The sequence below is a fragment of the Lissotriton vulgaris genome, chromosome 9, assembly GCF_964263255.1.
Source record: "Lissotriton vulgaris chromosome 9, aLisVul1.2, whole genome shotgun sequence".
Taxonomy (NCBI): Eukaryota; Metazoa; Chordata; class Amphibia; order Caudata; family Salamandridae; genus Lissotriton; species Lissotriton vulgaris.
This window is the reverse complement of record NC_141697.1, coordinates 82,423,055-82,439,114: the sequence shown is the minus strand read 5'-3', so window position 1 is coordinate 82,439,114 and position 16,060 is coordinate 82,423,055. Positions and strand designations below refer to the sequence as shown.

At 43.5% G+C, this 16,060-nt stretch overlaps 1 protein-coding gene across 1 annotated transcript in view; it reads left to right on the top strand.

The window, feature by feature from the left end:
• Positions 1–16,060, top strand: part of CHURC1 (churchill domain containing 1) — a 67,471-nt gene that overhangs the window by 31,213 nt on the left and 20,198 nt on the right. Inside the window, exons 2-3 of the mRNA XM_086937104.1 lie at positions 8,305–8,440; positions 9,862–9,932. Of these exons, the coding sequence (XP_086793230.1) occupies positions 8,305–8,440; positions 9,862–9,932 (207 nt within the window). The remainder of the gene's footprint in view (positions 1–8,304; positions 8,441–9,861; positions 9,933–16,060) is intronic.

Here is a 16,060-nt window from a genome sequence, read left to right as displayed (position 1 = left end):
TTCTATTTGAACCATGTATATTTGTTAAATATTGTATATTGCAATTTATAAATGGTTGTTCTGTCTAAATACATATGTAGATAAGGATACTTGTTTATCATCGTTTGCAGTCATTCTTTGTATTCTCAGTGTTTCTGCAAAATAAAAAGTAAAAAGATTATAACACAATGTTATTATCAATGTATTTATTGCTGTCTGAGCAGAGATGGAGTCCAAGCAATTAGTATTGTCCGGGGCTGGCATGGAGGAGGAGTAGTGTGCCCTTATAAGTGCGTGTGTGAAGCCGTCTGTCGTAGGCTGGACAAACAGACATGCGCACTAATGTTTCTCCAGCTCAGCTGTGTTGCTTAGCGGGTTGGAGAATGGCAAACCAGGCCACTGAGGCCAATGTAGGCGCTGCTCTCAGCATGAGAGCAGCAGCGTCTGGAATAGGTAGGGGAGCCTGTGCTTTGAGGGCCCATCCGCTTTTGGCTGGAATAGAGGAGCTGCGAGGTGGCTGGCAGTGTCAGGTAAGTTTTTTTTAAACGTTTTTCTATTTTATTCTCCAAACCCCCCCTGCTGCCCCCGCAATCACTCTCCCCTCCCCACCCGCACGCCTGCCCTACAATCTTTGTCGGCAGCCAACACTGCTGTGCAGGGACAATAGCCTAGTGATGATGATAAATTCAGACCATGCCATGATGGAAAACAAATAGTGGTTCGAGGCATGTGGGCTGCTGAATTCATTTCTTAGCATAGATTGCCGCCCAGTGTTGGGTCTGGATGTTTGCACCTTGTTGTCTTGGAAGAGTCTTCGAAGTATTATGAGATAGGTGACTCCTCCCGTGGACTACAGTGCACATGGGCATCTTCTCCATCTTCAGATTGTTTCTCTCCGCCATTGGGTTCGGATGCACTTCGACAACTCCAACTTCGGGACCGAAGTTTTCCTAATTTCTAAGGCTAAAAACCTCATATTTTCAACAGTAGTGTTTCCGCTCGGTATCCCTCGACTCGACAACTCTTTTCATCCATCTCTGGTAGTCGACGCTGGCCATTGGGCCTTTTCGACGCCACGTGGGCCTCCCACCGATGGAAAGAACCCCGTTCAAAAGATGCCCACAATGTCGATCAAAGTTTCCACATAGCGATAAGCATACAGTATGCAACAAGTGTCTGTCTCCGGAGCACAACGAGGAAGACTGTCCAGCTTGTGCTCAGTTCCGGTCGAAGAAAACTATCTTGAACCGAAGAGCTGCTCGACAAGAGATGCAGCGACAGGCACCTGAACCGGAAAACATTTTCAACGACGAACATGAACTTCCAGAGGCAGCAGACTCTGACCTAGAGCTAGTCACAGTAGAAGACCAGTCGGACTCCGATGACGACATCCCACCGGGGCAAACCGTGGGTACTAAAGCCCCTACCCTGCCTCCACCTCCAGACAAGGCTCCGGTCAAAGCATCGCCAAGAGGCCATAGCCGCAACCGAAACACTGCTTCAGAAGCCCTGCCTTCCGGCTCGGCTCCGAAGACCATTACCAAGCCTTCCGATACCCCGGGATCGAGCAAGAGACTTCCCAAAAAGAGCGTAGACTCAAAGATGGCCGCATAGCTGAAAACGGGCCCGACATAAAATAAGTTGTCGATCCGAAAAACACCGGCCCACCGAAAAAGGTCGTCGAGCCGAAAAATACTGTCGAAAAAAGGAATCAACCCAAACAAAGTCGTCGATCCGAACACTGCCTCCGACCCGAAAAAGGCAGTCGAACCGAAAAGGGCAGTCGAACCGAAGAAAGCCGTCGACCCGAAAAAACACATCGAGCCGAAAAAGGCTGTCGACCCGAAAAAGACCGTCGAACATAAGAAGGCTGTCGAGCCGACAAGACGTCGAGCCAAAAAAAAGCTCTAGACAAAAATAAAAACAAGCAAGAAAGCAAGCGACCAATCCAAAAACATCAGCGCCGAAGCCACGGACAGTGAAAGGATAACTTTTTCATCCTGATCCATTGAGCCCAGACCAAAATAGACTGTATATAGAACCTGATACAGGACATATAACAGTTTACAATAAGAACAAGAGAAGACTGGACACTGAGGCTCCTTCTCCTGTTCCTCCTAAGAAAAAGGATATTTGGACATCCCCTTCTAAACCTTTTACACCTCCTCCTTTCACTCCGACATGCCTTATGTTCCATTTTCTCCTACACCTCCACGTTATGATGAGGGAGAGGACATGTGTGAAGACCCTCATCAAGATTTTATAGACCCTGATGATCCTGGAAAGCAAGATCACACATGGGACAATCAGAATGATGTAAATGTAAATGTACAGGAATTTATATAGCGCAAATCACCGAGAGGTTTCTAAGCGCTTGCTTAGGGAACCCGTACTGGTATTCCCCTGTGAGATAACCCCGGCAGGATTTCCGCAAGGTGAAAGCCAGGCATCCCGCCGCGAGGGGCCATTGTGGAGATTAAGCAAGCTATTGCCCAGAGTCGCAGAGTGGGAACCCGTGAATCAAGTAGGCACCGGAGCGAGAATTGTCGAGTCCATGGACATTTTAGGACTCAAGACCCCGCAGAGCCAGGAATTGAACCCTGGTCCCGAGCTGACCTCTGCTTCCAGGTCTGCCTCCTCTAACCAGTGAGCCACACTTCTCCACTAATCCTAATGACCCATATGAAACACAACCCATACCAGATCCCTCCACATATCCCACAAAACCATCCCCTCCGGACGACACAGTCGCTTTTAACCAGCTAGTTGACAGAGCAGCTCAGTATCATGGTTTCAGCCTGCACACTGCCCCTGTAGAGGAGGATTTCCTATTTAATACCTTCCCAACATCAGAGAAGAGTATACGTACATCCCCTATGCTAAAGGGAGTACTTATGCAACAGACCTCTTTAAAGACCCAGCCAGAGCACGTGTCCTCAATCCAAGAATAGAAAAGAAATATAAACCAGCCCCTACAGACCCCTCTTATATCAAATCTCAGTTACCACTAGACTCTCTAGTTGTTTCTAATGCCAGAAAGAGGGCAAATTCTCAAACAGGTGATGCGCCCCCCCCCGCCCCATCCCCCCTCCTGACAAGTAGTCAAAAATCTTAGAAGCCTCAGGAAAGAGGGTGGCCTCTCAGGCAGCAAATACCGGGACAATTGCCAATACACAAGCTCTCCTAGCACGCTATGACAGAGCACACTCTGATGAACTGGAGGGATTATTACAACGCCTACCAGAACCCTTTAAGGCAAAAGCTAATGTCCTAATTCAAGAAGGGTAATTCATCACTAACGCATCCTATAAAATTCGCCTTTGATGCAGCCGATACAGCCGCTAGGTCTGTCAACACTAGTGTGTTGCTCTGCCGGCATGCCTGGCTACGCATCTCATGTTTTAAAAATGAAGTACAGTCTACCATACTTAATCAACCCATTAACCAGGATTTCTTGTTTGGCCCAGCAGTTGATACCATCTTAGAAAAGATGAAAAAAGATACTGACACCGCAAAGTCCATGGGTGCACTTCAATTTCAACAGTCTAGGGGCTTTTTTCGCCGCTCCTCCTTTCGAGGCTCAGGCAGAGGCAACACATCACAAACCTCTTCTTCATTTAAAACTAATACCCAAGGCACCTTTAATAAAGGCTCCAACAGAGGAGGTTATAGAGGAAATAATAACAAAGGCAGAGGATGTGGTGGTAATAACACCAGAGCCTCCACCACCACCAAACAGTGACTTGTTCACACTCCCTCCAGACCACTTGACACCAGTCGGAGGCAGAATAACACCATTCCTACCAGTCTGGAATGCCATTACCACAGACAGGTGGATGAGACCAATTATCCAGTACGGTTACTGCCTGGAACTCACTTCTACTCCACCCAATATACCACCCAAACACCGTCCAATGTCCAAAGAACACATCACGCTGTTACAACAAGAGGTGCAATCCATGCTAGAAAAGGGAGCCATAGAGCCAGTCCCTTCTCAACACCAGGGCACAAGAGTATACTCTCTATACTTCCTTATTCCCAAAAAAGATGGGTCCCTCAGACCAATATTGGACCTCAGACCTCTGAATCAATATATACTTTCAGAGCATTTCCATATGCTCACTCTACAACAAGTACTCCCACTACTCCAGCAAGGAGACTTCCTCGCTACATTAGACCTCAAGGATGCATACTTTCACATACCTATACATCCAGCTCACAGGAAATACCTAAGGTTCACAATAAAGGTTCGCCACTATCAATTCAAAGTTTTTCCCTTCTGGGTAACTACAGCACCAAGGGTTTTAAACAAAATGCCCAGCAGTAGTAGCAGCACACCTCAGAAGGCAACACATCCATGTGTTCCCCTACCTGGACAATTGGCTCATAAAAGCTAACTCATACGTGCAGTGTGCAAACCATACGTCTCAGACAATCCAGCTACTGCACAGTCTGGGATTTTCCATAAATTACCCAAAATCACATCTGCAGCTCTCCCACACACAACAATATCTGGGAGCAACAATAGATATCTCAGTGGCGAAGGCATATCCAAATCCAGCCAGGATATCCAACATACAGTCTCTCATTCAAAGATTTCAGCCACAACACTCCCTGCCAACTCGAGTGTTCATGCAGCTTATAGGCATGATGGCCTCCTGCATATTCATTGTCCCTCATACCCGACTTCAAATGCGTCCATTGCAGGAATGCCTAGCACGGCAGTGGAACCAAACTCAAGGACAACTAAAAGACCCAGTGTTGGTAGACAGTCGCACTTACAACTCTCTGCAGTGGTGGAACCCACAAAACCTTTCCAAGGGGCGACTGTTCCAAGAGCCGGTTCCACAAGTAGTATTAACAGCGGACGCATCACTGACTGGTTGGGGAGCCCACCTCGTTCAATACACAGTCCAAGGTCTCTGGACAGTCAAACAAAAGACACTGCATATAAACCACTTAGAATTACTAGCAGTATTTCTAGCAATTAAAGCCTTCCAGAGATACTTGTACAACAAGGCTGTGTTAATCCGAAACGGACAACATGACAGCCATGTACTACATCCAAAAACAGGGAGGGACACACTCTCCGCAGCTCTCTCACCTAGCACAGAGCATATGGAGGTGGGCAATTCCAAAAAACATCTTTCTCCTGGCAGAACACCTCCCAGGAATAGACAATCAGATTGCCGATCTACTAAGCTGACACAGCCAACAAATACACGAATGGGAGATTCACCCTCAAGTTCTCCAACCATTCTTCAAAAAATGGGGACATCCAAAGATAGATCTTTTTGCCACAAAAGAAAACTCAAAATGCCAGTCCTTTGCCGCCAGGTTCCCACACCTGTTGTCACAAGGCAATGCGATATGGATGAACTGGTCAGGCAGATTTGCGTACGCTTTTCCGCCACCCCCACTGATCCCATTAGTGGCACGCAAACTAAGGCAACAGTCACTCACAATGATCCTGGTTGCTCCCACATGGGCAAGACAGCCATGGTACACGACGCTCCTAGAACTCTCAGTAGTTCTGCACCAAAAACTACGCCTGTCGCCAAAATTACTAACACAGAACCATGGTGAAATCAGGCGCCCAGATCCCAATCAGATGAACGTAGCGATCTGGCTCCTGAGGTCTTAGAGTTTGGATACCTTAACTTGCCTCCAGACTGGATGAACATTATCAAGGAAGCAAGGCGCCCACTACTATGTATTGTATGTATTGGCATTTATATAGCGCACTACTTACCCGTAGGGTCCCAAGGCACTTCGACCGCTGCGAAACCCTTCCTGGCTTCCCTGAGAGATGGTCCCTTATTGGGTATCTCCAGGGTGAGACCAGGCATCCCCGGCGGTCTGGTGGGGCCGTTAGTGAAGATGAGGCAAGCTAATGCCCAGAGTTGCCGAGTGTGATCGCTGTTCAGAGTGGGCACCGAGGCGAGAGAATTATCGAGTCCGCTGACCCTGGTCCAGAAACCTGCAGCGCCGGGAATCGAACCCTGGTCCCGGGCCGTCCTCTGCTCTCGGGTCTGCCGCCTCTAACCAGTGAGCCACACTACTTCACTGCTAGAGCATGCTACGCAGCTAAATGGAAAAGATTTGTAATCTATTGTAATAATAACCAAATCAATCCATTGGATGCCTCCATTCAAAACATAATCTGTTACTTGCTACATCTTCAAAGATGTAATCTGGCATACTCATCCATAAGGCTACACCTTGCTGCTATAGCAGCATATCTTCAAAACAGGCAACACGTTTCCCTGTTCAAAATACCACCTATCAAAGCTTTTATGGAAGGACTTAAGAGAATTATTCCTCCAAAGCATCCACCTTTGCCAGTCTGGAACTTAAATATAGTATTAACCAGACTCATGGGACCACCTTTCTAACCACTCCATTCATGTGAACTACAATTCTTAACATGGAAGGTGGCATTTTTAATTGCCATTACCTCCCTCAGGCGAGTAAGTGAGCTACAGGCACTAACCATTCAGGAACACTTCATGCAAATACTCCACAATAAGGTAGTGCTTCGTACTAACCCTAAATTTATGCCAAAAGTGATATCCACTTTCCACATCAATCAGTCCATAGAATTGCTAGTTTTCTTTCAAAACCTGCAGTCGGTGGCTGAAAGAGCCCTACACACACTAGATGTCAAAAGAGCTCTGCTATATTACGTTGACAGAACTAAATCATTCAGAAAAACAAAGCAACTTTTTGTTGCCTTTTCTCCACAACGTAAGGGTAATCCCATTTCAAAGACAGAAATATCCAGATGGATAGTTAAATGCGTTCAAATATGCTATCAAAAGACAAAGCGCACTTTAACAGTTCCTCCAAAAGCCCACTCAATGTGCAAAATGGGGGCATCCATGGCTTTCCTAGGAAATATTCCTCTAGAAGACATATGTAGGGCGGCTACATGGTCTACCATACACACTTTCACTAAACACTACTGTGTAGACGTGCAAGCTAAGCAACAAGCTGCTGTAGGCCAGGCTGTCCTTAAAACTCTTTTTCAAACCACTGCAGCTGGTACAGGTGACCAGCGCTAGAGGAGAAACTGCTAAACAGTCTATGCTAAGATATGAATTCAGCAGCCCACATGCCTCAAACGGAAAATGCTACTTACCAGTATGCATCTGTTCTTGGCATGTAGGGCTGCTGACATTCATATCGCCCAACCTCCTCCGCGGTGCCAGTCACAGCTGCGGAGTTATCCTTTACATACATTTACATGGTCATCTCTTACTTTCCTATACTCCATCTTTGCCAAAATGGCGAAAAACAATCTGAAGATGGAGAAGGTGCCCATGTGCACTGTAGTCCAGAGGAGGTGTCTCCTATCTTGTGATACTTCAAAGACTCTTCCAAGACAACAAGGTGCAAACATCCGGACCCAACACTAGGCGGCGATCTATGCTAAGATATGAATGTAGGCAGCCCTACATGCCAAGAACAGATGCATACTGGTAAGTAGCAGTTTCCTTATCAAAACAATTAGTGTGCTCTTGTATTCTGGCCACAGCGGGTGTCCTTGCTCAGTGCTGAAGCATTGAGGATTCTTGTAGAGCATTGTGTGTGCACAGGAGAGGGAAAAGAATCATGAGTAAATTCACTCATGTAGCTGGCAGTGAACAGAGAATTGACAGCTATATTGGACATGCCAGTTGACTATACAGCAGTCATGTGACAGTTACACTATGCTTTAGAACGGAGTGTAATGAGGGTGAGATGATTTCCTGTATGGCTCATCTTGCATTTTAATTTATTTTATTCCTTATGGAGTAATCACTTTGAGTGTGATCCCACTGCAGATAGCGCACTAATGGAATATAGCACGTTACAACTTGTGTATTCACAACGGGTGCGCGCTGGATTTAGGAATAGTATTAATTTCTATTCCTACTCCAGTTTGTGCAGCAGCAGGGAAGGTGTTGGATTTAAAATCTAACATATTCCCTGGTGTTGCACGCCCCCTACAGCAATTTGTTGATATGACTTGGGATGTAATGGCACGCGTGGTAACAAGGCGGTCGTTGTAAGAACCACATTGTAAACTACAGCGTTGTGTTTACAGCGTAGTAAAAGCTGTTTCCCACTAAGCAATTTTTTTAAATTTTTATTTGAAAATGGTAATGGTGTCTAAAAGATTATGCATCATATCATCTTTGAATTTCATGTTCAGTTACTTAATAAAACAGTATTATAATCTGGTGTGTTAAGAGTGGAATAATACAAAACTTAATGCTTGCTTGTGTAATTAAATGATGTTTCTATTTTAACACATTGGAATCGTGGTTTGTTTTTTTCTAGGGCAACATCTGCTTGGAAAATGGATCTTTCCTGCTAAATTATGCATGTTGTGCAGAGTGCAATAAAAGGGATTTTGTGCTGATAACAAACAAATCAACAATGGAAGAAGATGGAGAAGAGATAATTACCTATGACCGTAAGCTTCATTTATTTCTCAAAGTAATGTGTTATCCTAAAGTTGCATGTTTTTAAAAGTGTATGTTTATATGTATAAATATATAGATTTTAATGTATTTATATTATGTGTGCGTGTGTGTGTGTATATATATATATATATGGCTGTGTGTGTGTGTGTGTATATGTATATATAAATATATATACTTTTTTTAAAATAAAATAGGCCTTGTGGAAATGTGTTTTTTTTTTACTTAAACTTGTATATTTTGCCATTGTCTCTAGATGTAGAGTTTTCATTTTTGAAGAAGTTTTTCAGTCCACGTGGTCTCTTCTACTGCAGGAAGCAGCTAGACTGGGTCTGTAAGAGGAGCACAGGACCACTGCATTGGGACAAAAGTTCCATCACCTTTGCTGTATGTGAAGAATGGGAGGAATTAATAGTAAACGCTTGACACAATTGCTCAAATATTACAAGGCAGTGGCCAAGAACTATAACAATTTGAAATCTCATTAAGAGATTTCATACAAGGGATTTGCTTCTTCCAGGGTAGATGGATCACGTAATGAAATTAATTTCCGCAGACTATCCTCTACCTGAGAGGGAGATTGATCGAGCGAAACAGAGAAGCAAAAGAAAAAATACTACCCAGCACCAGTGCAGACTTTAGAAGCCTGGGTGATGGAAAGCTTGTAGGCAATCATGCACTGATAAGAGATGGACTCGTGGAGAGTACTCCACCTTGCAGCCTTAAGAAGCCAGCAAGAGAACAGATTGCATCCGAGATTATTATGGTGGTTCCAGTGGGGTGAAACATGACACTCTGCTAAGGGCTGGGACTGTACCAATGCCTAAGGAGCCCTAGTTAATTAAGACCATGGCCAGAAAACTGAAGATGGTAAACCGGAGTGGATTTTAAGGCAGTGGGTGCAAACCCAAGTGATTGATAGTTGTGTTCTTATATGATTGGGAGGTTTCAAGAGACGACATGGGTGCCCAGCTCAGGAACCACTGTGAAGGTAACCAGGCTCTCTGTAATCCCCCTAAAGCTTTTTAGTAGATAACACAGGTAATGGGTCCATGTTCCATTGGAGGTACAAACACAAGAAGAAGAAGGGAAATCCCACACAAGCTGATTAATAAGAGGGAAGCAGATGAGAGTAACCAAGTCAACAAATGGTAAGCCATAGGAGCCCACTGTACGCTATACGTCCTCCAAAAAACGGTAAACGGACTTGGACCATTCAGAATAGAATACAATTTCTGTCAGCGAACCTTTTGGCTTTTCATCATCAGTACTGTGTGTTCACTAAATTGTTTAAGTGAATATTTATCCACCTGGTGCACAAAAAAAAATGTTTTTTCCTTTTGTCGCTTAACAAATGGTAAAGGTCGATATTTTTTATTTTTTATTTTAAACATTTTGTATTATTTTGTTCCAGATGAGTGCACAAATTGTCATCATATCATCGCAAGCCACGAATATACCTTCAGTGTTGTGGACGACTACCAGGTATTTTCGGTGCATGCTTTATAAACCGGTCGTAATTAGCGTGCACATACTTGATTTTTAATGCTTAAAACGAGTTTTGCAGTAGAACGTTTAGAAAACCCGGGTAAAGCCAGTTGATTTCAAGCAGTACTTTTATGTCAGAAAGTAATAAATCCCTATCATCTTAAAAATAGAAGAATGCCTCTAAGTCAATATTTTTCCGTTATTTCTCCCACCTTTAATAAAAGCAAGTCCTGATACATAAACGAATACTTTAGTGAATCAAAACGTGTTAAGTACCCAGAGCAGGAGTTTGTCCACGGTGAAAGAGAAAAACGAAAGGAAATGGTTTGCATGGATTTATATATATATATAGCAGTGCATAGACCAATCTTGCTATGTTGGGTGAAAGTGAGTGTGTATAGTCTTTGACCCTGTAGGCCTCTGATATTGTCGTACCCTAATACTTTGCAAGGCATGCTTAGCAACTGTCCATTCTACCTGCTCTGTCTCCAGGGGGGGCAAGAAGGGTATGAGATCATGTCGCTTACTAGCCCCTTCGATGCTATTGACGGAACGGTTCCGTCATGAGCGTCGGTTGGCCTGTGCTCATGACGGAACTGTTCCGTCATGAGCCCGTTGGGTCATTAGAACGTTCAGCACAGCGCAGGAATCTGCGCCGCGCTGAAGGTGCTAGATAAGCCTCCCAGGTGTAGCTGTACCAAAAACAAAAAGTAACACATTTTGTATCATTGTAGAAATGATAATTCCTAATACAGCAATACGACATCCTCCTCCATTAAGTGGCATGATAACTAACATGCATGGATTGACTATGTTTTCAGTTTAACTTCTACAAGGGGTATCATCAACAGGAATTATATGAACAATCATTACTTTACCACTTTCTCAACTCCCTTAGGAATATTTAGCTCTAAAAGGCTCAATTTTGGAATCTCATCTACTTCAAAAGGTTTCACAAAGCGATATAGTTTTATTTGATCATGTATTTTCAGACAAGGGTACTACGCCTGATCCAGAAAAAAATAAAAACAATGCCAGCAACATCAGTTCTCACTGATAATTTCAGGAGTATTGTTTTTTAAGACGTATTGCATGCACTACATCCCAAAATTCACAACTATTAGTACAGCTTTGAGATCATTAATTAAGAAAGGACAATATTTAAACCGACAAAAGATTGTAGTTAGGCATTTGAAATCATTAAAAAAGGATTAATAGAGTAGCACATGGCTTATTTGAATCCAGAACTAAGTACAGAATTAACGTTGAAAGCGCGTGCAGTTGAACTTGGTGCTAGCACAACAAGAACCGGCACGTGATTCTCCAAGACAATAATATAGTATGATAGAGTTGTGCTGAGATAGAAAGTGTTACAACCCGAAAAAGAAAACTTAGCAGTGGTATGGGCATGTGAGAGTAGTATCATTTGCACTTGTGTGGCCGGACGTTTACTATTGTCACTGACCACCAAGCACTACTTATTTTGGAAATCTTTAAGCAATAATGCCTCCATGGTTTATCAAACGATGGAGCATTCGATTAATGGATTATGATTTTAAACTAATACACAAACCAGGTAATACATTAAACACAGGTCACTATATTTCAAGACATCCCTTACCAACCACTGAAGATGGTCCGTGTCTTGCTGAAGAGCAGCTCACTTTTGTCACATAACAACCCTCACCAGAGTGGTTCTTGGAATCTTATCTCTTCACAGCTATGTTGGATGATGCAAGATATAATTAAGATGATTAAAAACAGATGGCTGCATGTGAACAGTGGAATGATTTCAGTGCCAGGTTATGAAAAGAATAAATCTTGGCTTTTAGGCAAGTGCCTAGTGAAGAGAGCGTATCAGCAAAGGGAATATTGTTTATGGAAGTAAAAATTGTGATTCCACATCCACTTTGCATAAGAATTGTTACAGCGGATAAAAGTCACAGTGGGATAGTTGCCTCTAAAAAAAGATGTCAAGAGAAAAGGTACGGTACCCAAATGCAGTTGCCCTAGTTTACACTATGATACACTGGTGACACCTTTTTCAAATCATGGAAAAATCAGACACTCAACATGTCCAGCATCTTAGAAATAGTGTGGGGAATCGCTGCTGTTGATTTTTATGGACCTTTAGGAATTGGGAGTCAGGACTATATCTACTAGTCTTGATAGATAAATATTCTAGGTTTCCGGTGGTACAAAATTGCTGTCTATATCTGCTGTAGTGGTGTTGCTAATTGTTGTTTTTGTCAGCAAGCGGCGTAAAGTCCACGGTCAAATCATGTAAGGGACTTCCTTTCTGTGATGCAGAGGTTAGGAAGTTTAAGGAGCAATTTATTTCACCACGTACAGATTATACAATTGTTTCCTCAAGTCAATGAAATGATTAGGAAAACAGTTGAAAGAGCAAAACTTAAACAAGTATACCTTTATCAAGCCTTGTGTCAAATATTAGAAAAAAGGTATGAAATACCCTATATGGATCAAAAAGAAAATGCACAATCTGAACTGATGCTTATACAAAGTCATCAATCAAGATTGCCTCAGTTGATAGATGTGTCCCCTAAAAATACATTGTTCAATGAGATCAAAGCATAAAAGAAGCAATGAATATAGATTAGAAGAGGAGAGCTTATTCGCCTGAACTAGAAGTAGATCTGGTGATAGTCTGAAAATGCACAACAAAAATTATGACATGCCCTTGTAAGTTACTGCAATGAAAGTCACTCAAGTAAAAGGGGCAGGGGTCTATGCTGATTCACAATCTAAATTAGACAGGTAGGCGGTTACTCGAAATATCTCACATTTCAAGAAATTCAGTGTCACTGTGATTCGTGGTCTTAGTGATGTGTTTGAAGGCATGGCTGATACTTACTCTGCATCAATGTCGGTGCATTCGGGAGATTTATCACCGTCAGTGGGTCCAACTGTACAGCATCTGGTGGAACCATTAGAGGGTCTGAAAGACTCAGTAAACAATTTTAATACAAATTCCTAGCATGATGTGTTGTTGACTCACTATTAAATTATCGAGCACGTTTACATCTTTATTTTAAAAAGGGAAGTTGTTGTGTTGTAAATTTGCTACCCTTAAGGGCACCCTCATCGGTAACTATGAGGATAGAATGTTGTAGGAGAGATGCATATTGTAGGAAGGACGAAGAACAGGTTAATAGGCAATATGACAAGCGTATGCATGCAAATACTAAGTAAAGCAATGCACATCCACCCTTAAATTCATGATCATTAAATCTCTAACACTCCCCTAGAAACCTAGGGTTTAATTCTCACCTAGAGAGATTGACTACCCTAAGGTGTACCTTTAGATGTTTGGGCTTTGTGCCTGACGCCCGGGGCATAGAATATGGTAACCATAGGATGAGCCCTGGGGAGACCTTTAAGGCAAGTACTAGACTGGGTTTGGTTTCTGAAGGAAGACTCACTTAGAAGATTCTCGGCACACCCATAGCGAGGACACCATCAAACTGCACACAGAGTCTAAAAAGGAAAAACTCAAGGCAGCAGACCTTTTCCATCTGTGCACCCACAATTTGGATCAACAACGCTGTATCCATTACTCTGCATCAACACTCCAATTTAGATAGGAGTTGCAGACTTGCCTCTTCAATGAATACTAGATCGCAGTTGCATTAAACATCAATAACTCGGCTATCTCGCCTCTTACTTGTTGACGTTTGCCCCATACATTGCTAGTCTCCCTTTTGGCGAGGTTTGCACTATAGAAATACTATATGCATACAAAACTCTGACAGTACTGCAAGTCCTGAGACTCAGTATGGTTCTTTCAAAGACTGAAATCCTTTCCAAGCTACACACTGGCCTTCTTTCGCTGCAGATAACACTAGTTTCAACTAGCCTCAACATTCTTTTGTGATGATGGCACAGGCCTGGGGGCTTGGTCACATCCTCTACTTACCATACACGGAATGTTCAGCTCATTTGCATGTTACTCCTTGAATATGAAATATTTTAAAGAACCCCCTAGCTGAAACAAAAGCTTCATAATTGCATAGACCAATATAACCCCTTAATACATAAGTCCAGAACATTGAGGAAAACCGATGACGTTGACTCTTGATCAATAAAGGTCTATGCAAAGACGGAGAGTGTCTATGAAATGAAGTGTGTAAGGCTGCTGCATCACAGTGCATTACACTACACTTGGGGCCAGTATTCTAGATTAATACCAGTCAAGTTTGCCCCAACTTTAGAGGACTATTAAAAAACATGCCAGGGGAAAGCAGTAATAACTCAAAAACAAGTCCATCTTGTTAGGGATGCCATGCTGCGAGAAGGGCAGGTGGCCAAACTGCAAGATACAAGTAAGTCTATACCTCCAGAGTGCAAGGTCACTAGATGGTTAAGCCAAGAGATGGCTGCAACACCAAAGGCTCATGCTGCCTGATAGCCCGTATACTAACGCTGCCTATGTAGTCCTAATGGACTCTAAGGACCCTTAAGTGTGCTGTGGTGAGGGCCAGCAAAGTGTCATGTGCCTAAGTCTCTGTGACAGGCCAGGTCATCAAGAGTCACATTGCTGTTTACAGCTCCTGGAAGTAGATACGTCATTGTAACAAGTCAAGCATCCATAACACCATGAGAGCAACAACCCAGGGTCTTCAGAATACCTGGCCCTATAGTAGATCATGTACATTGAAATGTTAGACTTATGAAAGCAGCGGCAGGTTGTGAATTAATAATATTAGCAGCCCTGTTTCTCTCAGTCACTAAAAGTATGGTCTGCTGAGCCTGGTCATGTGCATTTTTGACGTAATGTTAACCTCATATCTTGCACTAACATTCTTTGTGCATATATGGGCAGTGAGTATTTGAGGCATGTATAGCAGTAGAATATTGTGTTTGGTGTGAGTTTGAGTATTGGGACCAGAAAGATCTATTTTTGATGCCCCCGATTTAGCATGGCACAAGGTGGAAGTTGGATACAAGTTTGCCAGACTGTGGTAGTGTATTGAGTGTATTCATGAGCTGGAAGGGTTAGACCCATACACTGAAGTGAGGGGAGATGAGACTGGGCCCCTTTTACATTACTAGTTCTTCCTGCGCACTGCCAACAGGCTGTTCCGAACCAGAGGGTAAGGACGAGGACAATTCTCAAGGGTCCAAGCAAGGAAACAGGTAAAAAGGCAAGTGAGTTCCAAATCAGGAACACAAGGATAGGGGAGATTCTTCCATGGCCAAAGTCATTTACTTGTTATAGGTGTCACAGAGAGGGGCACCACCACACTGTCAGGTGAAAGACCCTGTACCATCTGTATCTATTGCAGCTTGTGTGTTGCCTGTGTGTGAAGGGACCAGAGAGATTCCCATGCATTCATCCTAGTAACCCGAGACACATGTTTTAAGCACATTCATCCAAACACCATGAGTTTGTGATGGAAGTAGGTCTCAGTGAGAAGAAGCATCCTGCCCGAGGGGTACAGTTCCTTACAGGACTCTGGTTAAGAGGAAGTTCTCAAACCCGAAGAGATTCTCCTCGGTGCCAGTGACACAGGGTTTGGAGCCAGTGGGGATGACATAAAGGACCCGAGTGCCAAAGTTGAGGGTTGCTAGAGAAGTAAGGTACTAGATATCTCTTTGGCAGTGATTTGATTGCCTCTGGTTTAGTATCACAACCAGAAGCCTGGACCATGACTTGGACCACGTTAGTTGTGTTGACCTGTGCATAGGCTGCATTTCAGTGTCAGGACAAGACTGAGATCATCCTTTATTCACGAGGACCAGAGAAGGGTATTGGATGGATCAGAACTAACTTAGCAGGCACTGGCCATGGTGTCCTTTGCACCAGCTCCTGGGGGAAAGGAGAATGGGACACCTAAAGCGGACAAGGTGTTTGAATCTGGGTCACTGCCACATCTACAGGCTTTGTTACCTGCAGGAGGATCTACCCAAGAGAAATTCTACCGGCACAAGTTAACACTTCTGAAGGAAGCCCAGGAGCAAGTCAGCGAGGGAGTGGTTTCGATGAATCACATAAAGAGATATAGATGGTTCTTATGATTCATGAATGTAGCCAGACTAGGCCTACTAACCCCTCCTGTGTAATGTTCAGCTATTGTGTTAACCCCAGATCCTGGTGCATGTTG